The 22684-nt window shown below is 38.8% G+C and overlaps 1 protein-coding gene across 3 annotated transcripts in view; it reads left to right on the plus strand.

Annotated features, from left to right (window-relative positions):
* Positions 1–22684, plus strand: part of EIF2AK4 (eukaryotic translation initiation factor 2 alpha kinase 4) — a 30181-nt gene that overhangs the window by 713 nt on the left and 6784 nt on the right. For all 3 annotated transcript variants that reach the window (XR_011903905.1, XM_072339266.1, XM_072339267.1), the window contains exons 2-31: positions 954–1069; positions 1566–1668; positions 2005–2178; positions 3005–3085; positions 3585–3733; positions 4844–4959; positions 5611–5768; positions 6176–6711; positions 7064–7173; positions 7698–7855; positions 8202–8614; positions 9339–9408; positions 10252–10335; positions 11270–11392; positions 11863–11967; positions 12102–12159; positions 12888–12967; positions 13620–13721; positions 14277–14327; positions 15366–15602; positions 16140–16215; positions 17418–17539; positions 18244–18293; positions 18376–18544; positions 19034–19150; positions 19827–19892; positions 20207–20377; positions 20934–21068; positions 21206–21313; positions 21945–22073. Coding sequence is in view for 2 of the 3 variants with exons in the window: in XM_072339266.1 (XP_072195367.1) it covers positions 954–1069; positions 1566–1668; positions 2005–2178; positions 3005–3085; positions 3585–3733; positions 4844–4959; positions 5611–5768; positions 6176–6711; positions 7064–7173; positions 7698–7855; positions 8202–8614; positions 9339–9408; positions 10252–10335; positions 11270–11392; positions 11863–11967; positions 12102–12159; positions 12888–12967; positions 13620–13721; positions 14277–14327; positions 15366–15602; positions 16140–16215; positions 17418–17539; positions 18244–18293; positions 18376–18544; positions 19034–19150; positions 19827–19892; positions 20207–20377; positions 20934–21068; positions 21206–21313; positions 21945–22073 (4167 nt within the window). In the remaining variant the exon portion in view is untranslated. The remainder of the gene's footprint in view (positions 1–953; positions 1070–1565; positions 1669–2004; positions 2179–3004; positions 3086–3584; positions 3734–4843; positions 4960–5610; positions 5769–6175; positions 6712–7063; positions 7174–7697; positions 7856–8201; positions 8615–9338; positions 9409–10251; positions 10336–11269; positions 11393–11862; positions 11968–12101; positions 12160–12887; positions 12968–13619; positions 13722–14276; positions 14328–15365; positions 15603–16139; positions 16216–17417; positions 17540–18243; positions 18294–18375; positions 18545–19033; positions 19151–19826; positions 19893–20206; positions 20378–20933; positions 21069–21205; positions 21314–21944; positions 22074–22684) is intronic.

Consider the following 22684-nt stretch of genomic DNA (forward strand, 5'->3'; position numbering starts at 1 on the left):
TGCTTACATTCCCTGCCGCGGCTCACTCTAACGGGGGCTGTTTCCATCACAGCTCCACGCTTTCACTTTGTGTTGTTGTTTTTTTTCCAATTATTGCTAGTTGCCCCAGTCTGCTACGCAGTGCTTGCCATCTCTACGCAGTGCTTGCCATCTCTACGCAGTGCTTGCCATCTCTACACAGTGCTTGCCATCTCTACGCAGTGCTTGCCATCTCTACGCAGTGCTTGCCATCTCTACGCAGTGCTTGCCATCTCTTCCGTGCCCACAGAGTCTGGAGGGTTTTTTTCCCAGCTGCGCCTTGAGGCAGAGTTGTCCCATAGCTGGAAGTTCCACTTTCTTATGTCACCTTCACGTAACTTCACTGCTGCTCTGTCTGTTATCTGCCTTTGGCGTTGGTTCCCGCAGAACATCATGGCTGATACTGTGTTTTCTGCTGTACGCCTGAAACTAGAATTCGTGCAGAAACTTGTGACTTCTTGGGCTGCTGGTGGCATTTGATGCAAGCAGTGTCAGTAACTTGCTGCTAGCATGCCTGCTCTCACTCCTTATGAGATTTGTGCATAGCCTGTGCTTTTCCCTCTCAGAAATGCAAAGTAGAGGGGATACCAAGAGTCTATTAACCCATTCCCATACTCGTGGTGTTACTTCCATACATGTTTATCACATTGCTAAGATCTCTTAAAAGAGAAAAACAAACAACTTCCTAATTGAAATGAAGAGGGTCGAAATGTTTACATGGGCGTGTTTTGTTGTTTTTAAAGCAAACAGGCAGTTTCAAGGAAGTGCTGGGAAGACTTGTTAAAATTCTGTTTTATGCCAAGAGTAAAAAATACACAAACGTACCGTCCATTTGGCTGCGTGAGATGTGATTTCATAGTCTGTTACTATGTTGGAAAAGGAAACGCTGACTGATATTTGTTAGTTTAAATCTCAAGCTTTGTTTTCTCTTACAGGTCCGACAGCCTCCGGAAATTAATTTGGTTCTGCGTCCTCAGGGATTGACTGGTGCTGATGAGGTGTACGCCAGAGTCGATCTGTGGGTCAGGTGCCCCCATAGTTACCCTGACACGTGAGTGAACATTAAGATGTAACCTTTCTTGTAAGTTTTTGTCACCTGCGTAGTGGGGATAAATCAATTTTAGCCACCTCAGTGTTATGCTAATAGTATTTGTAAAGCACTTCTATATAAATTACTAATAAAGATTGGAGTTGTGAGAGACTGCAGGGGTTTCCTTGCAAGTTCTTCTGCTATGTGTAACTAACAAGTCATGCACGGCCAGAAGTTGATGAGTATAAAACAGTACTCTGGCTTAATTCTGTGTTATATACTTAATACTTACCTACTGCTTACTGAGCATGAACTAACTGCCAAGTGATTAGACAAACTCCATTCCTTTTCTACCATTGGCCTTTTTCTTTTACCAGCCCTCTGTATCTCACATAGCTCTTTACACTCTCTCCTCCTCCCTTCCTGTTCCTCCCTTCCCTCTTCCTCCTTCTACTTTCTTTTTCTTTCTTTTTTCCTTTAACAAGGATCTATTTAATGTTCTGTTGCTGTCTCCCAGCGTTCCTGAAATACAACTGAAAAATTCCAAAGGCTTGTCTAATGAGAAAATAAATGAGTTAAAATCCAGACTAGCTGAACTGGCGAAAGAGTGCTGTGGAGAGGTAAGAGCTTTTCACATCCTTGAGAAATACACCGCAGTCCTAAATAGCTCTAAGGAAACATATCTATAATACAAGGAAATGCATCCAGATTAGAAGTATGATTTGTACTTTTGTGAAGAATGTTCCTGTATAATGAAAGTTCAGAGTATGAATTCTGCAGTCTCCCAATGGAGTGGGTGGCAGCCCTGCCCGTGGCATCATAACATCATAACAAATCGTAACAAAACAAACAGTCACACCTGGCTGCTGTGTTGCTTTTCCAAGCCGGGTATCACTTTGTTATGTTCTTTGAACTAGATTGAGTTCTGCTTGTCATTCATATCTATTTTCTTGCAGGTGATGATATTTGAACTTGCAGGCTACGTACAGTCATTTCTCAGCGAATATAATAAACCACCTTCCAAGTCCTTTCATGAAGAAATGCTAAAAAATCATAAAAAAGAGCAAGAAAGGCTGGCACAGGAGGAATTGCGAAGGGCACAAGAAGTTAAAAGGAGAGAGGAGCAGGAGGTAAGAGAAATTGGAATGTGAATAACTCTGTATCGTTTATTTTAACGATAATGACTTTGTAAATTATCCTGCGTTGCCAGGAGTTTTAGGGAATTATGAATTTGTCAGAGCTGTCGGCATCAATAGGTGCACCATGAACTATCTGCTGCTTCTGTTGTAACATCTTACGGATGAGATTTTAACCCTGACAAATACTGGTGCGTGAAAAAAACTTGCTGATTAGTGATCCTATGGCAGCCATATATAAAAAAGTTCATAACAAAAGTCTGAGTAAATGTATATATTGGGTGCATTCCATCTAAAACAAGGAAATAGCAGACAGGCAGAAAGGTAATCCTACCTATTTGTTCACCATAGAGTGACTGCTGTATTCACTCTAACAGGCTTCTTTAGAGACCAACATGTTTAAACCAACATGTCTTAAGCTGGGAAGACATATTTATTCTGCCCTACAGTTGAGGGGATTCATGTAGGACAAAACAGAGACTTGTGATGTGAAATGTCACACTGTGGGAACACGGGCAGAATAGCGATTGTTTTATTTCTCAATAAATGTGCTGTTTGAAAACTTTTCTGTTGGCTGTGCTAGTAGGAGTCACTTTCTTTTCTCTACAGCTCCATTCACAATTCATACTTTTTTTTCTCTTAACTTCCTCAGAAGAGTTCATTTGACTTCTGTTGTGGTTTTCGTTTTGTTCTTTGTTTTTTACTTATTTTGCAATTTTGTTCTTCTGAGATGTGTATATACTCTCTAATACCCTCGAAAAACCAACGTCTTGCACTGTATTTATGGTTGCATGTCTAACAGCACTGAAATTCATTTTAGCAACGTGAAATCCTTAATGAGATTCAGAGACGGGAGGAAGAGAAAAGAGAGGAAAGAAAAAAGAAAGAGATTGCCAAGCAGGTATTCTTTCTGAGCATTGCAGTACCTTTTCTTCTATCTCTGAACCACATGCTTATAGAATTCTGAGGGAATTTCATGACTGAAATTCCTTTCTTTTTTACTTATCCAATTCTTCTAAGCAGTCTAAGGTAAGACAGCATCTTCTGTTCTTGGTTACATGGAATTTATTTCTGAAATAAAGCCAACTGTAAGGGAAAATAGTTTGGGGTTTTTTTCTATCTTTTTAGTGCACTGGGATGGATATTTTCAAACAGATAAAGAATAAAGCTAGTTGGGTAGCATGTTCCCAGTTTCGCTGCAAAGCACCTTTACATTCTCGCCCACAGACAATGCTAAAATGTACTACCTGAATCTCAGCATTTCTTCCTCAGCCTTATTTCTAAGGGGACTGTATTTTCCCTGGGACCCAATGACTGCATGACATAATAGTCAGGTGTATCCACAGATGTTGAGGGTAGGAGCCAATTTTTACTTATTTGGTATTTTTTCTGATCTTCAGGAACGTCTGGAAATAGCTGCTCTGGCAAGTCAAGAAAATTCTCACAGGAGAGATACATCGGGGTACAGAGTTGCTTCCAATGCAAATGGGAACTGTTTGGAACATGGAGTGAATAATAAGCAACGCCCAAATTCAGTTGGGCGTTCAAAGTACGTATGGCAATTTGCACGTGAGTTTGCCATCAGGATTTGTGTTTGGCAGTTGTTTCTGTACAGTATTGATAGTCCAGAAATCTCATTTCCTATGTCCTTGCTAATCTTAGTACACTAAAATGAAACGCAGTCTGTGCTTGAGGAAGAGGACAGATGTCTTAGAAGTGTGGTACTGTACTTAAATCCAGAACACGTACACCGGGCTTATGGTAACTTTCCACAAAACTGTTCTTACAATGTCATATTTTTTCTTACTAAAAAGTACAGGAAGGCTGAGTTGCTTCTACTGATGATGGTGAGAGTAAACAGAAATGCTAGAGAAGCATTCTGGTACCGTACTTGTAGAGCTAAGCCAAAGCTGGCCTGCTTAGTTTTCTGAGGTCTGTCTTTACAACAACAATGATGTCCTCTCTTTGTATGCTCACATGGGACCTGAAATTTTGCCTGCTAGGAGCAGAAGGTTATTTTGGCCTGCATTAATTTTATAGATGAAATGTATTTGAATTCAGAAAGCCAAATGCTTTTTTTGTGTGTGTTTCTTTCTAATACAGCACTGATGAGAACTGACAATTCCTATGTATGTGGGGTTTTTCTTTTTTTTTTCTTTTTTTTCTAAATTGGGATTTTGGCTGAGCTTCTACCTGACGTGATTTTCATACTGGTTGCATTTATTTGGAGAAAGTGGTAATATTTCTATTAATTTCAAAGTAGGTTTTGTCAAGAAGTAATGGAGGTTGGTTTGGGTTAGTGGTCTGGAGTTCTTTCTGATCTCACATGCAGCTCTGTATGTGCATGTGAGAAGGTTCAGAATGCACCAATTTTTTTTTTGTTTTTCCCCCAAATTTTCCCCTTCTTGTAGGATGGATTTGAGGTGTAATAGCAAGTGGGAAGCCCACTTTAAGGAGGGAAAAATAATTAAACTAAAGCTGGAATGAACAACAAAAAGATGTTTACATTCATGCCAACTTGGTGTCTTTGATGGATGTTATTGTTGGATGCAGAAGGGCCTTCAAGCTAATCCTGTTGCAGAAGTGATATCTTTAGGAACTAGAGACTGTAACAAAAGTATCTTTTGAGACAGTGAATAATGTTATGTCTGCACTGCAGGCGAGAGCGCCAGTTTTCTGTTGGTAATAATGAAGAGACCCCTGGAAATTATGAAGTTCTGAACTTCAGCACAAGTGGTGCTGGGCAACTTACTGTGCATAAAGGAAAATGTTTAGGTAAGCAAAAGCAATTGCAGTTTGACATACCGCTTTGGTGGGGGGAGAACTTGAACAGTACCGACAGGTACAAAGTAGGAAGGGCAGAGAGAAGACTGTTGTGCAAAATGAAATGTGGCAGCCAGAAGTGGTAGGAAGTAATAGGAAGTTACTTTTTGGTAATTTTTTAACATTTTCCTGAGATTATTTCAAGTAAAAACTTGCTTTTCCAGAATCAATTACTTAACAGCCATACCACAAAATGTTATATTATCTTCATTGCTAAAATAGCCCCAGAAAGAGTGATTTTGAATGTCAGTAGTTAGCTTGTCAGACACACATGGCAGCCAAGCAAGAAATCATCTTAACTTTCAGTAATGTGAAACCAATGGTAGGAACGAAGAGTATTCAGTTGTTGAAATTTGAAATTCTTAAGACATGCAGCAGTTTTTGCCAACATGCTGTAGTTTTCTCTATTGCTAGTTTACTTTCTCTGCATTGCATTCACGTTCATCAGAGACCTTTCGCAGCACCCACATGGGTACAGCCTTTGTTCAGTTGTAGGTAGGTTTGCAATTCTCCGACCAGTCTTTCTTTAGCTTTTGCAGAAGCTCCTGCTTGGCCTTTAGGAGAAAATAAGCTGTGTTCCTCTTTTTCTCCCTTTGTGTTTAGGCAAGGATGAACAGCTTGGTAAATCAGTCTACAATGCCTTGGAAACTCACACTGGAGATTTTGTTTTAATATATGAGTGGGTTCTGCACTGGCAAAAAAAGGTGGGAAAATTTCTTACAGCACAGGAAACAGAAAAGATAGAGAAGTGTAAGAAACAGGTAATGCCCATTTCTTGTATTTGGCTTCATAAAGCTCAGATGGGTTTCAATGATTTTGTTGAATTTGCTAATTTATATTGAGAGGGTGGTGATGAGCCTCAAAAGTTCGGAGGATTTACACCACAGAAGAAGTTGAATATGCGGGGATTTTTAGGAGTGTATGTAAAATCCGAATGAAAGAAAGTGTGTTTGAATGTATGCTTTATAAAATAATAGAATGATAAAATATTACAATTCTGAAGGAAGGGGAAATCAAATATACCTGACAGAAACCAAAGTTATTCTTGCTCCTTGTCCACAGTGCTTCAATATGTTGTAGAGGTATTTTTGTATATATGACCTACTTTAGTAATTGTGTGCTCGTGAAACACGACATAATGCCTGTTATGTTGATTTTCTCTTAACAGCTTCAGGGTGCAGAGACCGAGTTCAGCTCACTGACAAAGCTGAGTCACCCAAACATAGTGCATTACAGATGTATGAACTTGAGAGAACGGGAGGATTCAATTGTGGTGGACATTTTAGTGGAGCACATAGGCGGTTTCAGCCTTTCCACATACTTGCACAAAGAGACTCCAGTTCCGATCGAGCAGTTGCGCCATTATGTGAGCCAGATTTTGTCAGCTCTTGACTACTTGCACAATAATTCGGTGGTGCACAAAGTTCTTTGTGCTTCCAGTATCCTGGTAGATGCCGAAGGAAACATCAAGGTGACAGACTACAGCATTTCCAAACGCTTAGCGGATATCTGCAAAGCAGATGTTTTTGAGCAGACCAAAGTTCGTTTTAGCGAGGATTCTCTTCCCAACAAACCTGGAAAAAAAGGAGATGTCTGGAGTCTGGGCTTGCTTCTGCTTTCACTCAGCCAGGGCCATGTAACCAAGGAATATCCAGTCGCTGTTCCTAATAATTTACCCGCTGAATTCCAAGACTTTCTGGAAAAGTATGTGTTTGCTGCATCCCTTTATCTTTTTCTTTGTGATTTGTTTTTCTTAAAGACTTGATCCATGTTTCAAAAGAACAGGTTTTTGAGAAGGTTTTAGAGAAGAGGCATTCTCTCTCTAGGATCAGGCTGCTTATCTGGGATTCAGGAGAATGGGCATGGTGGTCTCTTCTGCTCTGTTCTGCCACCAGCTTCATATGTCTCTATGGATAAGCCATTTAGTCTCTCTTGGCCTCCAATTCTGTCAGAATGATTAAGGTGATCACTTCTGAAATACAAGGAGATGTGTTTGAGCATTTGGGCCCAATGCAGGATAGGTCTTTCAACAGTTCTCCTTTTGCTTTGCTAACAGATGTGTTTGTTTGGAAGATAAGGAAAGATGGACTCCTCAGCAACTGTTACAACATAGTTTTATAAGCATTCCACATATGAAAATACCTGTAGCAGAAGAAAATCTAGATGGTGAGAAACTCATTTCCTTATGTCTTCTATTAAATAACTGGTCCACATGCCTTAGGTAAGAGAAGAATTGAACGGTGCTAGATCATCACAAGACCGTGTTTCTGCAAATGCTCTGCAATAACTAATCTGGAAGTTAAAGACCACACTAACTTTTAGGTCCATGGACAGGTGAGGTGGTCAGACTGCCGTATCCTCATCAGCAGAGGAAGCTACGTGGTGTAGATGTCAGTCTTAATTTTCTTTCTGGAAAATTACATTCCAATGAAACGTCTTTTCTCACCATATTATGTTAGAATCTGTTCCTTTGTCCGCTATAATTAATGTTAATAATTAAACACTGCAGTATGGTTTATGTTTGTACCAGAGCTTAACTCTCCTCAGCAGAGCACTTCTATATTTCAGGTTTAGTTGCACTTGGTTATTTAGGGCTTATCTTCTTCCTAATGCTTATTTTATAGTGTCTAGTGCCTTACCACCTTCTCCCTGTTCTACCAGTGCTGGTAACTGTGATGTCCTCATTTCAGATTCAGCAGGCATAGATTGCATTGAGACAGTTGTGCCCAGCAGCCAGATATCCAGTGCTTCATTCTTCACAGAAACACAGAGACAATTTTCACGCTACTACAATGAGTTTGAAGAGCTAAAATTACTTGGCAAAGGGGCTTTTGGAGCAGTCATCAAGGTATGGCATAAAAAATATTTTCACTATGAAATCCTTCTTGGGAATGAGTTTGTTTTCTCTGAAGCAAAACAGCGTACTCACAGTTTGCTTGGTGTTGTGTGTGGCTTTTCAGTGTGCTGTACCTGTATTGTGCTTTTCATCTGGAGCTGAGTAGGCTGATAAATTTTAAGAGAGATTAGTGGGAGTCCGCTAAGAGTCCCATCGGTGTGGAGAAGCTTGCATTTCAACTGCAGTTGTTTCCTAGGTGGAGGGAAAACTTCCCATATCCATGAAATTCTTCTGGGTCTGGCTGTGCTTAGTAGGGTGTTTATAAGCATTTGACTTCAGATTTATTCAAATTTTCCAGGTGCGAAATAAGCTTGATGGCTGCTATTATGCTGTAAAACGTATCCGCATCAACACTGCCAGTAAGCAGTTCCGGAGGATTAAGGGAGAAGTAACGTTACTTTCCCGTTTAAACCATGAAAACATTGTGAGGTATTACAATGCTTGGATAGAAAAACACGAAAGTCCTGTTCCCGTTGTGTCATCATCTGAGACATCCGAAGACAAAACAACACCCACCAAAGCAGGTCTCATCCTTACGGCAGAGGAGACAAACGACGTGGAAGCCAACGCTCCTCCCCCTGTTCTGTCAAGCTCAGTTGAGTGGAGCACTTCGTGTGAGAGATCCTCCAGCAACAAATTCAGTGGAGCTGATCAGGAGTCCAGTGATGACGACGATGATGATGGCGATGGGGTGTTCTCACATTCATTTCTGTAAGCAGTCCTTCACCATTAGCACTGTAGGAAGCATTCGCATAGTCGAGTGTTCCAAGCTCGTGTCTTTTACCATTCTACTTTGTCAGAGGTGATTCGCTGCATTTTTCTTCTGTCCTCCAGTTTAAAAAAAAGTCTGTGTTTCCAGCAGCTGGATGAGCTGGGGAGAAGATCTGTAGTTACTGTAGGTATAGGAGGAAAGTGGGTTTGTGCTTCTGGAAGTTTCTTACCATTTGTTTCAGAATGCATGGCTGCTGATTTTATTTCTGTTGGATTTCCTTCCAACCTTCAGACGTAATGTTTGTAATGAATGATGAAAATTAGAAGTCCCCCCAGATACCTTACTCATCCTTTCTTCTTTTGATTTTAATAACATATTCAATACCTGCTGCTGGATATGGGATGGTACTTTTGCTTGTTACTTGTGTGTAAGCATTGCACTGCAAGCAGATTTACCTCTGTTTTGTTTACTGAATACAGAAATTAAATCCTACCAATAGGAATATATACCTTTTTTAAAGGGGCTGAGCTGTCAAAGGAAGTTTTCTTTGCAAGCAGGATGCATTTCATTTGCTCTGTTTAAGGCATGTAGGAAGTCATTCAGCAAAAGCTTTGATTTCTTTTCTCTTTTTTCCCAGCAAATACAGGCTGAAGGTTTCTGACTAAATGTTTCTCGGTAATGTCTGCTTAAGGAATGCTAAAACTTTTGTTTTCTTTTTAATAGGCCAACTACAGACTCTGAAAGTGAAATAGTGTTTGATAACGAGGATGAGAACAGTAAAGGTCATTCTCCAGTAAGTACAAGGATAGAGCTAGTAAAAATGGAAATGTCACTAAATGATCTGTTTGCTTGTCAGACTATTTGGGAGGTTCTGTTTCATGTCTGGTGTAAATACAGAATCATGCAAGATTATGGTAATGACAGCAAATATTGTGCCATCGTGAGCTACATAAGAATGATTAACTGATGCGGCTAATCTGGATTCTGTTTCTCACAGTGTCATTGAGCTAAACATGATTCTTATTTTAGTCGTGAGCCTGGTAAAAATTCAGAGGACTCTGTGATAGAAAGCTAATGGGCAGATTTTTCTACAGCATGTAGAATCTGTTGTTGCCAATCCTGATGGTTTCTAAAGTGCTCCTAGTGATTCTTGACTTCCTCCTTTCTGTTAAAATGTACATTGGCCTGATATATGTTTAATAAGGTGGCAGTGCACTGTCTGTCATGGAGGGGTAGGGAAGACTGATATATTATATCAAAGTTGTCGATTTTCTCCTTTGTTATCTTTCATTTTACTAAGTGTGCTTTATTTGTTCTTAGTTTTTATTTTAACCTGATATACTTAGAAATTGGGATTCTGTCCAGATGTTTTGGAAGTTTTATTCCTCCAGTTACGGCAAAAACGTTACTTGTTTTTGCTTCAAAAGTGCAAATTGGGTCAAATCTTTTCTTCTAGCAGATGTAGAAGCGCCGCTGTTACAAAAATGTCAGTGTATTATTTTGCTAATATTGAAACCCAGACATAGAAGGTGAGTTTTCATTAATGCATTCGACTAAATAAAAAAGATAGGATGCATAAGAGAGCTCTGGGCTGCTTCCTGTAATTAGCTGTTCTGTTACTTTTACTGCAATAAAGGATGAAGAAGACAATGAAAAGAATAGCCATGAAGAAGAAGACAGAACACCAGTCATTCAAACAGTGCATTTCCTGTACATCCAGGTTAGGCTGCGTGTGTGTTTGGATGAAAGGATGCTGTTTATTCTGATTAGCAGAGATAAATTGCTGTATGGTTGGTTGGTTTTGTTTTTTTCCATGAGAAAAGTGATGACATTTTAAAAACAAAATGAGACTCGATCCATCATTGTTTATGCAGTAGACTGGTTTTCTGGAAGGTTTGGCTGGGGGGAAGGCACTGTGCAATGCTTCCCATTGTTTTGTATTGTATTAGTTATACTTGAAGATGTAGTTTGCAGAGGTGAAAAATTCCTCATTCTCTTCAAAGAAACTGCAGTGTATTCACTGTTTTTAACAAGAAATACAGTAATTTGCAAAGCCATTTTATGACCCTAACAAAAGAAAACTCATGCAAGTTTAAACCTTCAGACTTTGCTTCTGAAAACATCTCTGTTCTGTTAAGAGTTGGGCCAGCAGAGAAGTTAGCAGTCATATCTGTCTGGTTTGTGGACAGTTTTTTACGAAGCAGGTGCTGGTAGCCCTTGCCTGGAAGGGAGCTGCAGTTAGATGGAATTAGATTTTTTTAATGTTTGTTTGCATGTTCTATATATAGCATAAAACAGGCAGTCAAGGAGCCAAAGAAAGTAAAGACAGAGGTATCTCAGAGTCTGGTTTGAACATGCATTGTGCCTGGGCTGCTTTCATCTTGTTTTTAATGTTATGACTGAGAACAGACTATAAAACAGACCAGTACCGTTGCCCCTGAAAATGAGATAGGACTCAGGAGTGCGTATTTTCTAGCTAAAACATGTCTGAGGAAAATTCCAAGTACGTCAATGTTTGGGTGATATTATCTGCTTCTGAACTGTGTTTGATGGAACCCAGCATGAAGGTGCTCACAGATAGAAATTCCTGATCACTTTTTTCCTTCACAAAACTCACTTTCTTCCCTCTGTCTCCTACGTACGCACACCTGAAGATGGAATACTGTGAAAAGAGCACACTGAGGGATACCATTGACCGAGGATTATATGAAGACACCAGTCGGCTTTGGAGGCTCTTCCGAGAAATTTTAGATGGGTTAGCTTACATCCATGAAAAGGTCAGCAACTGTGGCACTTACATATACGCTGTGACCTGTTCTATTCCATCCTATTCTATTCATTTAGAACATCTGATTCTACATAATTGTGTTTATTAGTGGTCCTTACTCTTGCCATTATTATTCAGCTCTAGGGTTTTAGAATGCCTTTTCATCAGTTTTAATCTTGTAATAAATCACTTCATTTTTTTCCCTTTGTCATAAAAAATAATGTTTCCTTTTAAAAACGTTGCTTTCGACATGTATTAACACCAAAGATTGTTTTTAGCTTCTGGGCTAGCACCTGCAGTCTTCAAAATGAGTCACTGGTGTCTTAATGCAGTAGATTTTCCGCTGCATATAGAATAATTCATATAACACTGCTATATTATATTACATATAGTCTATTATAAAGATTTATGTTTTGCATTGCGTTTATTGTTTCTTACGCTATCAGTCTTTTTGTTGTTGTTGCTCACCTGCTTTAACAGGGAATGATCCACAGAGACTTGAAACCTGTGAACATATTTTTAGATTCCAACGATCACGTGAAAATTGGTGATTTTGGTTTAGCTACGGATCATCCAGCAAATGCAGTGAGTACGGCCAAAAGTGAATTAAACAACTCGCTTTTGGTGTTGTAATAACCTGGAAGATGAACATAGAAGATGACCATTATGTTGTGAATGCCATAATCTTTACTGTGCGCGTCTCTTTTTCCTCATTTCAGGCTGTCTCTAAGCAAGAGGAAAATCCCTCAGATAGTTTTGCTAACTACGACCCGTCAGGTTAGTGGACACAGTAGCTGGTTCTAAATGATTTTAAGCAGAGTCTCTTATACAGCAATCTTATGTACTCTGTTAGAACTTCCATTCTTTCTTCAAAAATTAAATGCTTTATGAAGGACATAAATATTTTTATAAACAAACATTTGTTTTTATTGGGAAAAAAACCCCACAACTTCTAGATGGATGTGTTCCATATAATTTGGCAGTTTTTGCAGTTATATGAACAAATTTGTTTCCACTATGGCCTTCTGTCATAGATTAACACTTACGTTATGATGGGATATATGGAGACCCTGTACATCTGTTGGGTCTGCATTTCTGTTCTCTGTATGGGGTGATTTCAAGATTTGAGGGATTTTTGTTTGATTGCTTTTGTTTTTGTTTGGTTTTAACACTTTCTGTATTAGGATGACTTCTGTGCTTTGAGAAAGCTTTAGTAGATCTTCTGTCTTAAGATGAGTGCTTTGGAAGTGGAGTTTTATTATTGTGTGCTGACCTACTAAAATTCTGGAGAGCAATAGATAGGATGTAGACAGTATAGACGGACACATACATTTCATGTGTGAAGTAGAGAACTGTTCTGCAAGCTGCTCGTGTCTGACTATCTCTTATGACAATTTGCGCTCTATCCTGGAAGAAATGAGTACAAAAGATGAGTGAGTTTTCTTGACTTCGATGCTACATTTCCTACTTTCTTGAAACTAATGCTCTCATCTTTTGCTTTGTAGGTAATTTGACAGGGATGGTTGGCACTGCACTGTATGTCAGCCCAGAGGTCCAAGGAAACACAAAATCTACGTACAATCAGGTATGATTAGACTTGTTAAAAGCAGCTTGGAATCTAAGATAGTGGGTACAATGCAGGTCACTCGTGCTTAACTGAGATGAATTCAAGATGGAAAAGGATATGGTGGGACTTCTGAGATAAAGGAATATTTCTCATTCCCTTGCTTAAGAGTAGACAAAGGTAGAAGGATGCAGGCAAGGCCGTGATTTTGCCTGTGCTGTGTCCATGGCTATGTGCAAGCAACTTGATGTGGAAAGGAGGGTCTTTATAAATGCATGAGTTAGAAATCGGAGAGTCTTTGCTAAAGCAAAACATCATCGTTCGAATTACTCTCCTGGATTCCTAGATTGTCATTTTAAGGGTCAGCAGTACATTTGTGTTTTTTTTTTTCTCTGTTTATATGAACAGAGAAGCTGAATTTCAAAGCAAGTGTGTTTTCAAAGTGTCAAGGCAGTGCTGTGAGGATAAAAGTAATTGAAGTCTTGCAAGTCTTAATGGATTATGAAAAAGTTAAACAGAAAAGCAAATAAACAAATAAGGCAACCCACACCATTCATGTATGTGAAGCACCTTTCACTACAATGTGAAATTTAACCAAAGCATTTTTTCTGTTGACATCTTTCATGGAAATCTAAAAGCAATACCTGTGAATTTTGTATTTTTTCTTCCCTAGAAAGTGGACCTGTTCAGTCTGGGCATAATATTCTTTGAAATGTCCTACCGCCCCATGAGTACTGCATCGGAAAGGATCTTTGTTCTTGGTCAGCTGAGATTAGTAAGTATACGGGTATAAAGGATCAATGCTGAGCATCAAATAGCTTAAGAGAAAGATGTTTCCATGGGGAGTCCTTTAAAAGCAAACAGACAAACAAAAAAGTAGAAGGGAAGAGTAACTGGAAGAATTGGAGCTCCTGCTGACATTTTCTTACTGTACTTTGGATTTCCTAACGTTATTGCCATTAGTCACTGTACTTTCTCAATGAAATTAACTTCTCTATTGCAAAACATTAGAGGTGTAAACTTCAACAATAAACAGATCATGGCTTTTAGTACAGCTGGGTTTATAGCCAGTGAGTTCTCAAGAACCAGTTTATTTGTTGTTGAGAAGTGACTGTGAGTATGGACTGTCTTTCACAAAACATCACACTTGCATCTCAGTAACATTCTTCTTTCTGTTAGCTCTTCAAACTCAATTTATCACGGGTTGGGTTTTTTTTTTTTCTGTTTGTATTTCCCCCACAGTCACTAATACAGCTCGGTCTGTTTGTAAGACAGCTTGCACAAACAGTACTGGCTGTTCTAATTCAAATGTGGTTTCTTTGTTTTGTAGCCCGGTATTTTATTTCCTCAAGACTTCGATGAAGTCAAGCATGCAAAGCAGGTAATTTTGAAGACATTTTAACTAGTAGATATCCCTATCAAGAAACACTTGTTATCGTTTTTCCCCACTTAATTCTGAATTAGTGATTCCTGCCAAACTGTTCCTACCTGACATTAGAACAAAGTAAGAAAGAAAATCTCAAATGAGTAATGAAGTTGTCACGGAAACATGCTTATCTGCACAATTCCCTGAGTGCAGTCATGAAGAAATGCAGAATTCGCCTGAATACCTTTAGGGCTCGGAGAGACAATTTGTAGCTTTTAGACACAAAGTAATTGCAGTTGTGTCGTTTGAACCCTTAAATGTTTGAAAGAGATCCGTGTCACAGAACGGGAAGAGATCCACAGAGTAAATTAATGTCTAAGTTTGAATATTTCTGCCAAGAGTTATTTCGGAAACTTGAGACGACAGGTACTCGATGGATTCAAATAGTTTCTTTTATTCCTTTTGTTTCATCTTATTTAGCTATGCCTCCATGGCAGAGGAAAGAAGCGATAAGGTGCAGTGTAATTTTTTTCTGAATCATCTGAGAAAACGTTTTTCCTTGTGTGAATGGACTCGTTCCTTAACAGTCAGCATCAGCTTTTTGTCTCTTTTGCTAGTGGAACAGCAGTCTGTCTCACTAATGCCACAGAAGTGTTTCCATCTTATGTGGTTTACTGAAATACACTCCTTAGTGTCTGTAACTCACAAACCTTTGTTATGCATGCATTTCTGTCTCCTCTTAATTTTGTTCATAGAGATGCCAGAGCTTGCATAACATAGGATGATAAATGTCATTGTGTGGTTTTATCATCCCTAGAGATCTAAAGAGACTAATAAATTTCTAACAGTCTGTTTTAGTAATTCTTTTTTGGGTAGTACCACAACAAAAGATACTTGTAATAAGCAAAGAATTACCCAGCCTTAAGATTCAAACCCCCCTTTCCTTTTTTCCTGCATAGTCTCAGTATCTTCTTCATGTGGTGTAACTAAGAATGTTTATTTTAAACACTTGTTGGCATAAGAGAAACAATAAGGTTTTGATTTAACTTGCAGAGGTTGGTTATTACGTGGCTCTTGAACCATGACCCTGCAGCAAGACCAACAGCTGTGGAGCTGTTAAAAAGTGAACATCTTCCACCACCACAAATGGAAGAGTCTGAGCTTCATGAAGTGCTCCACCATACGTTAGCCAATGTGGATGGCAAGGCCTATCGCACCATGATGAGTCAGATATTTTCACAGCGTATATCCCCGGCTATAGACTACACCTATGACAGTGATATGCTGAAGGTTTGTAGCTCTTAAGGGCTGGTGGGTTTTTTGGTTTTTATCCTGTGTTAGGTTTTTTAAAATTGACCACAAAAAAAAAAGATGTTGTGGTTGACTTCAGAGCACACATAGATTATTATCTCTTAAAATCAACCCTCACATTTGTTACTGCTTAAAGCTACAAATTTGCAGCATGGGACCCAAATACCTGCTTCACATTTAACCTTATTTCAATTCTTCAGTGAAGAAACAAGCTTTATTCTCAACCTCTCTTAAAATGGTAGTACTTAGCATCTGATTGCCAGCATGAACTGTTGGCTTTCAGTGTTTTCTTCCGTTCTAATGGTGGTAACGTAATCCTCTGAGTTCTTAAATCTTTGTCAAACAGTGCAAGGCAACAGTCAAATGATGCTTTGTGCGGCTTCTGTTGCTTTTTGTTGTGAAAGCAATGCAGTTGATTATAGTGAAAGAAGAAAGTGCAATGCTTTTTACCCATATTAACTGCAGTGTTCCTCGTATATAAATTATATCTGTACTTTTTATTTGTGATGGTTTCAGGGCAGTTTTTCTGTTTGGACAGCCAAGATCCAGCAGCACGTATGCGAGACCATCAGCCGGGTATTTAAGAGACACGGTGAGCATGTTTACACGAGTTGTTCATTTCCCTTTTTCATGACCGAGTGGATTTAAGGGAAAGGAACTATTTTGCTGCTATCACAAGTCACAGAGTTTGTTCAGTTGTTGTGGATTATTGGAAATTTAAAGCTTTTGGCATCCCAGTAGCTGTTAACTTGAAGTCTGAATGACTTAAATTTTCCATAGAAAGAACAGTTAAAATCTTAATTGCGTCTTTGAATGTATCTGCTTTTGATGAACCTGTAGGAGCTTTCGGACGCAGGATCGTACATTGCATTTAGATATGGATATATGGATAGCCTTACAGTGAGAGACCAAACATCCATGTGGCGTAGCACACTCCCTCTGAACGTAGCCAGAGGGCAAATGGCCAAGTAAAGGATGGATGTAAGAACAGAGCACCCATACAGTGGTGCTTTCATTGATACCGCTCTTAGAAATGATGTGTTGGGAAACTTCCTGAGCCAGAGTTAGTGTCGTGATCTTCAGCAGTCTTCAGTGGTTTTTCTCTATGATCCATTACTATTTGCTGCTTCAAATTAGTTTTTAAAGAAGGAAGAAAACTTACGTACATATTGTCCCATTTGAAATGTTTTATGTGGTTCTGTTGTATCTTCTCTATAAAAATGAGTAATCTTTAAAACAGAAACCGGAAGATTCCCTACTATATCACAATCTGGTTAAATACGGTCGTGGTTTCATGGTAGAAAGTAGGAGAAACTGGAACATATGAAGCCAAATGACGATGAGTTACTTCATTTCCTTCCATTAAAACTTATCAAACTTTCTAGCATTTATCAGCAGTTTGGAGGTTAGAAGAGTGAAAAATTGTCAGAAAAAACAGGGGAGCTGGATATATTTTCCGTTAGATTTTGTCTGCCATCTGTAACAGTTAGAAGCATTCCCTTGTATTTGGAGCTTTTCAGGCTTTTCCCCCCCCCCAAGTATTTTTTCAGTGATTAATGATATTATCATCTATAGTAGAGTTTCAGTGAAGATTAGATTCAGATAGAACAATGGCTGCACTCCAGTGTGGAAGACAGAACATCCGAGTCTGTTTGATAGGTTTCTGTCGTAGATTTTCCTATTCCACCAGTTAAGGACACTTAAAAGAATGTAATTTTAAAAGGTATTGATCACCACAGAGCTGTTTATGAGTTTGCAGAAACTCATGTTCCTTTGTTTTGCTGGTTTTTGTAGGAGCCATCAAGCTGCAGACTCCTCTGCTAATGCCTAGAAATAAAAAACTGTATGAACATAACGAAGCTTCCTATTTCATGGATCACAGCGGGATGCTGGTCATGCTTCCTTACGACCTCAGAGTAAGTAGTATCTTCCCTGCTGGCAGTGCTGGCATTGAAGAGTGCTGTTTGTCCATACATGTAGCTCACCGAGTTTGGTTTAGGCGTACACTTTCCCTAGCTGCTGAATCAGTACATCTTTCAGCATCTGTCCAGTTCTGTGTCCCTCTCTGAGAGGAACAGCTGCATATGCAGCTGAAATCTTACTGTCCGTGATTCAGCACTACTGAATATTGGTGTTGTTAATTACTTTGCACTTAATTAAAACCTAAGTGCTTCAAGTTTTATTTTTGTCTTTGTTACTGACAGTTAAATGACCCGACCTTTTATCTCCCATACATTAATTTAACGTTAGCGTGACTCACCCTTCCTTTGCATTCAGAACGTTCAGTTACACAGTGTGATTCACAGCTAAGGATGTGTGCAGCATCTACAGCATTTCTCTCTCTTCTGGACTTTTGTTTTGGAAGATGTGTTGACCAACAATTTATTAAACAATTTTTTGTATATTTGTCTGAACAACAAAACACCTGCTAGTACATTTTAATAGGCTTCAAGACAAGTTTAGGAAGTATTTGATTCTATGATTTGGCCACAGCAAATACTCATGACGTTATTACATGTGAGAGTAGAAATGCTGACTGCACACTAGTCATTCACCTCCTGCTTAAGGACATCACTAGGCTGGTTTTGTTTGAACAATTTTTATGTATTTTGTTTTCCAGATTCCTTTTGCAAGATTTGTAGCTAGGAACAATATATCAAACTTGAAAAGGTAAGGGACATACCGATACTGTGCAGTGCTTGCTGACAGTGAATGCTGAAGATGCTGATTCCTTCTTCAATGTTTCCTTCAGATACTGTATAGAGCGAGTTTTCAGACCTCGGAAGTTAGACCGCTGTCATCCCAAAGAACTTCTAGAATGTGCATTTGACATTATTACATCCACTGGAAACACCTTTTTGCCTTTAGCAGAAACAATTTATGCAATTTCAGAAATCATTCAGGAGTTTTCAGTGCTACAGGTAGATTCTCTAGTTGGATTTATGTTTCTTATTTTTCCTCTTTTTCCATCTTAAAATGTTAATCTAAGGTATTGTACAGAACTTTCTGTTTACAGGTTCTGTCGGTAGCCACATATAGAACATTGTTGTGTGTTTCTGTAGGTGAACATAAAACGATGCAAAAGTTTGTGCATGCATCAGAAATACTAATTGAGTGCCTACAGTGCCACTGAAATAGCATCTGCCTTCTGTCAGGCAAGTAATTACTGTAGAATGGGACAACCCCTGCCATTCCTTGTTTATAAACGAGAGGCAAGGTGATGGAAAGAGAGCTCTGAACAGTTGGAGATGCTGTTGAAGGTTTAAACAAACACCTTTGTTGTGAGTTTTCCTTTTGCGTGTGTGCACTGTTTAGTTTAGTTTTTAAGTAAATAGGAATGCTAATAAAACGTCCCTCTTGTTTTATGCCCCTTTTTTAATTTTTTAATTTTTATTTTTTTTCAAACTCAGGAAAGGAATTACAGTATCTACTTGAACCACACGTCCTTACTGAAAGCCATACTTCTGCACTGTGGGATACCAGAGGATAAACTCAATCAAGTTTACATCATTCTCTATGATGCTGTGGTAAGATACGAATTATTAAAACTGATCTTTGTAATCATTATTTAGGGTATCTTACTTAGAGGAGCTGCGCCCAAAAATGAGTAACAGGGCATTGCTGGCGTAACAAGGAACATCTTGTTAGATAAAAAGGCTGCCTACCTTTGAGCAGTGAACTCAGAGAAACGTGTTCTCTGCCACTCCTGAACTGGGATGTTTTGAGATCATTTTTAAATGAGTATTCATGAGGTAAATATTCACCCATGTAGTTAAGATCTGGTAAAAAATAAATGTATCTTAATATTATAGGGATTTTTTTTCCACTTAATAAGCAAAGAAAATAGATGAAATTAATTTAAATTATTAAGGTAGTATTGAAGTCCAAAAAAGTGTGTATTTCATAATGTTTTATGATTTATTTTTTAATTTATTTTATTATCACTTTAATTAACACACAGGAATTCTTGTATTCATTTACGCAGAAGTGCTTTCCAACAGGAGTTCTCATTTTTATACTTCTCCCTGTTCCTTAGACTAAGCCAAACAAGACCTCACTAAAACATAAGTGGAAAATGTGTTACTTACCAGCTTTGCTTTTTTACAGTATGATTGGAATTTGTAAATACAGCCTTCTTCTCAGCAGTGAAGTTTGCTTGTAACGTACTTGCTCTGAATATGTTTGCATCTGTTTCTCTTGCAGACCGAAAAGCTAACTAAAAGAGAAGTGGAAGCCAAATTCTGTAATCTCTCTCTCACGTCAAATAGTGTGAGTAATTTTAATTTGCTGTTAAATTCCCTATAACTTGCCATAAGCTGCTTATTTTTTTGACTTAGAAATTTACTCAAGCAGTTGCTGAGCGTGCATACAGAAGTTGGGTTGACTTCTGGATGCCCCAGTGAGAGTTGTACATGTCCATTCCTTTCCTCAACTCGGTAGGTAGACAAAGGCTGCCAGGTCAAACAAGCCAAAAAACAGCTGGTATTTTACTCATACAGACAAATATTTTGCTTTTTTTTCCAAAGTGATCTGTTCTGAGCACCTTCACCAGTGCCATCTGTGTTTGTTGTTTTTGTTTTTAGCTTTCTCGACTCTACAGGTTCATTGAGCAGAAGGGAGAAGCAAGTAATGTATTTCTGTTTCTAAACACAATGATAAAACAAAAGCCAGGTGTGTCTCAGCTGCTGAAGCACGGTATGAAGGACCTCGAGGAAATAATTGGCCTGCTAAAGCAACTTGGAATAAAACTTCAGGTTTGTAGAAACGCTCTGCTGATCAATCAAAGTTTATAGGCTTCTGGGCCCTGTATTTTATCACAAAACAAACGAATATTTGAGAGCAGAAAAAGCACACTGAGTGATCTTTGATGGCAGGTAATAATATTGGTAATCATTTTGAGAGAGGTGTTTGAAGAACAAGATCTGTTTTGAGTTGGAATTGTCTGGCTCCATCTCTATCTAATTACAAAGGGATTTTCTTTCCAACCAAGATGGAAGCATAAAGAAATTTTAAGTTTCAAAATAAGCTATAAATATTTTTTAAATGCAGAAAGCTGAGTATTACTGGTCATGTTCCACCTTCCTTAAAGCTTGCTGTTTAGAGGTTCTGTTACAGTTTTCTTGTGATGCGTTAAGCTTTAAAGCATTGTTGTCTTGTTTTTTAATCATATCTTAATCTTTTGGAGAACATTTTTCCATATGTCTTCCTTATGTGAGAACAGTCTTGTCAGCACATACAGCCAATAGGAAATGAGTTGCATTAACCAGTAATGGTAGAGGAATTGCTCACTTATGCATTTCTATTTTACAGATTTCCATAAACCTGGGACTAGTTTACAAAATCCAGCAACACAACGGTATTATCTTCCAGTTTGTAGCATACATCAAAAGAAGGCAAAGAACTGTGCCTGAAATCCTTGCTGCGGGGGGCAGATATGATCATCTGGTACGTGTACATCTCTTTTAATGATTGCATAGGAAAGGAGAATACAAAGAAGTGAAAACTGAAAGGTCTTGTTACATTTTCCAAAGATAACTGTTTGGTTCTTTAGTTTTGTCTTTGTTTTTTTTATTTGCCTCGAGATCCCACAGTTTAGAGGACCGCAGACAGTAGGACCGGTGCCTTCAGCTGTCGGAGTCAGCATAGCTATAGATAAAATAACGGCGGCTGTTTCCAGTATGGAGGATACTGTAAGTTCGGTCTGGGGAGATGGGGATGTTTGTTTGCTTACTTCTGACAGTAACTTACCTATAACACAGATGGGCAAAAAATAACTTCAGATGTGTTCCAAAATACCGTGCTGAAACAGCAAACATCAAGATGACTTGTTTTCTTCTGCCTGTACACGGGGCGTTATTAAATAAAGCAAAGGATTGGGGATCTTCAGTTTTATAACTTCTTAACATAATGGGACAGTGCTGTAGAGATTCAGCTATTCTTATCTTGCCACTTCCAGGAAGGAACTGTAAAAAAATGGACTTTGTATGTCGCACAGTTTCATTTGGTTGTGGAATATGTTATTTCATTAACTTTTTTTTTTTGCAAGAATAAATGAACATTGCTAAGTTCATTGGGAAAGGAAGAACAGAATAGGCTAGGGGGCTTTGCAGGCTGAGGCTTTGCAGTTGCTTTTTGTAAGTAAGCTTCAGCTTACTTCAGCACCTCGCAAATGTGCTTTGGTGGCACTAGGAAGAGGAGATGTAACACCTTTTGCAGGTTTTGAAAAACGTATCTTTTTTAGTTACTTTTAACTGCATTAATGAAGGAGAAATAGTGGTCTGGTGGCTAATACTGTTCCTCTTGCTTTTACTTTTCCTCCAGATTTCTGTCAGCTCTTGTGACTTGCTGGTTGTAAGTGTTGGTCAGATGTCAATGGGGAGAGCTATCAATATTGTTCAGAAACTCTGGACTGCAGGAATTCCAGCTGAAATAATGTATGACTGGTCCCAGGTAGAATTTCTATCTACATCTATTAATCATGTTGCCATTCCCTAAGATCAGCAAAGGCTGAGATAGATCATCCTTTTTCAATTTCTTTAAATTAGTTGTAATTGAATCACAAATTCAGAGAACTGAGTGTGCAGGTTGCTATTTGGGTAGAGTCTCACTGTCCTTGCAGTGCTCCTCAGCTTCTGGAGTATTGAAGAATGTGTAGGAGAGCTCCTCTGAGCACAGTGGAATTAAGTGACCTTCCCTGATTATAAACTGAGTGCACAGTCCAAAGCGTATTGGAATCAATGGAGAAAAGTCACAGAATAAATTGAGAGCTAACTGGCCTCATTTAAGTACATTTTGTACCAGTGAAGGCAATGAAGGTGACCTGAAGATGCCACCCTAACAGAGTGGATCCCCAGACAGATCATGGTTGGTTCCAGGTATCTTCCAAATCTGTTGAAATGCATGACAGGCATTTATAGTCTACAGTGAAGGCAGCTGTATTTTCAGCTGTTTACCTATGCTGAAAGGAGACTGGACTGCACTTCACTTCTGTTACTAATGATTCCTTTTGGAGGACAGATGGCAAAGGGGAAGCAGTCATTTACCCCAAAGCTGCCTTGCTA

Source organism: Excalfactoria chinensis, chromosome 5, assembly GCF_039878825.1.
Source record: "Excalfactoria chinensis isolate bCotChi1 chromosome 5, bCotChi1.hap2, whole genome shotgun sequence".
Taxonomy (NCBI): Eukaryota; Metazoa; Chordata; class Aves; order Galliformes; family Phasianidae; genus Excalfactoria; species Excalfactoria chinensis.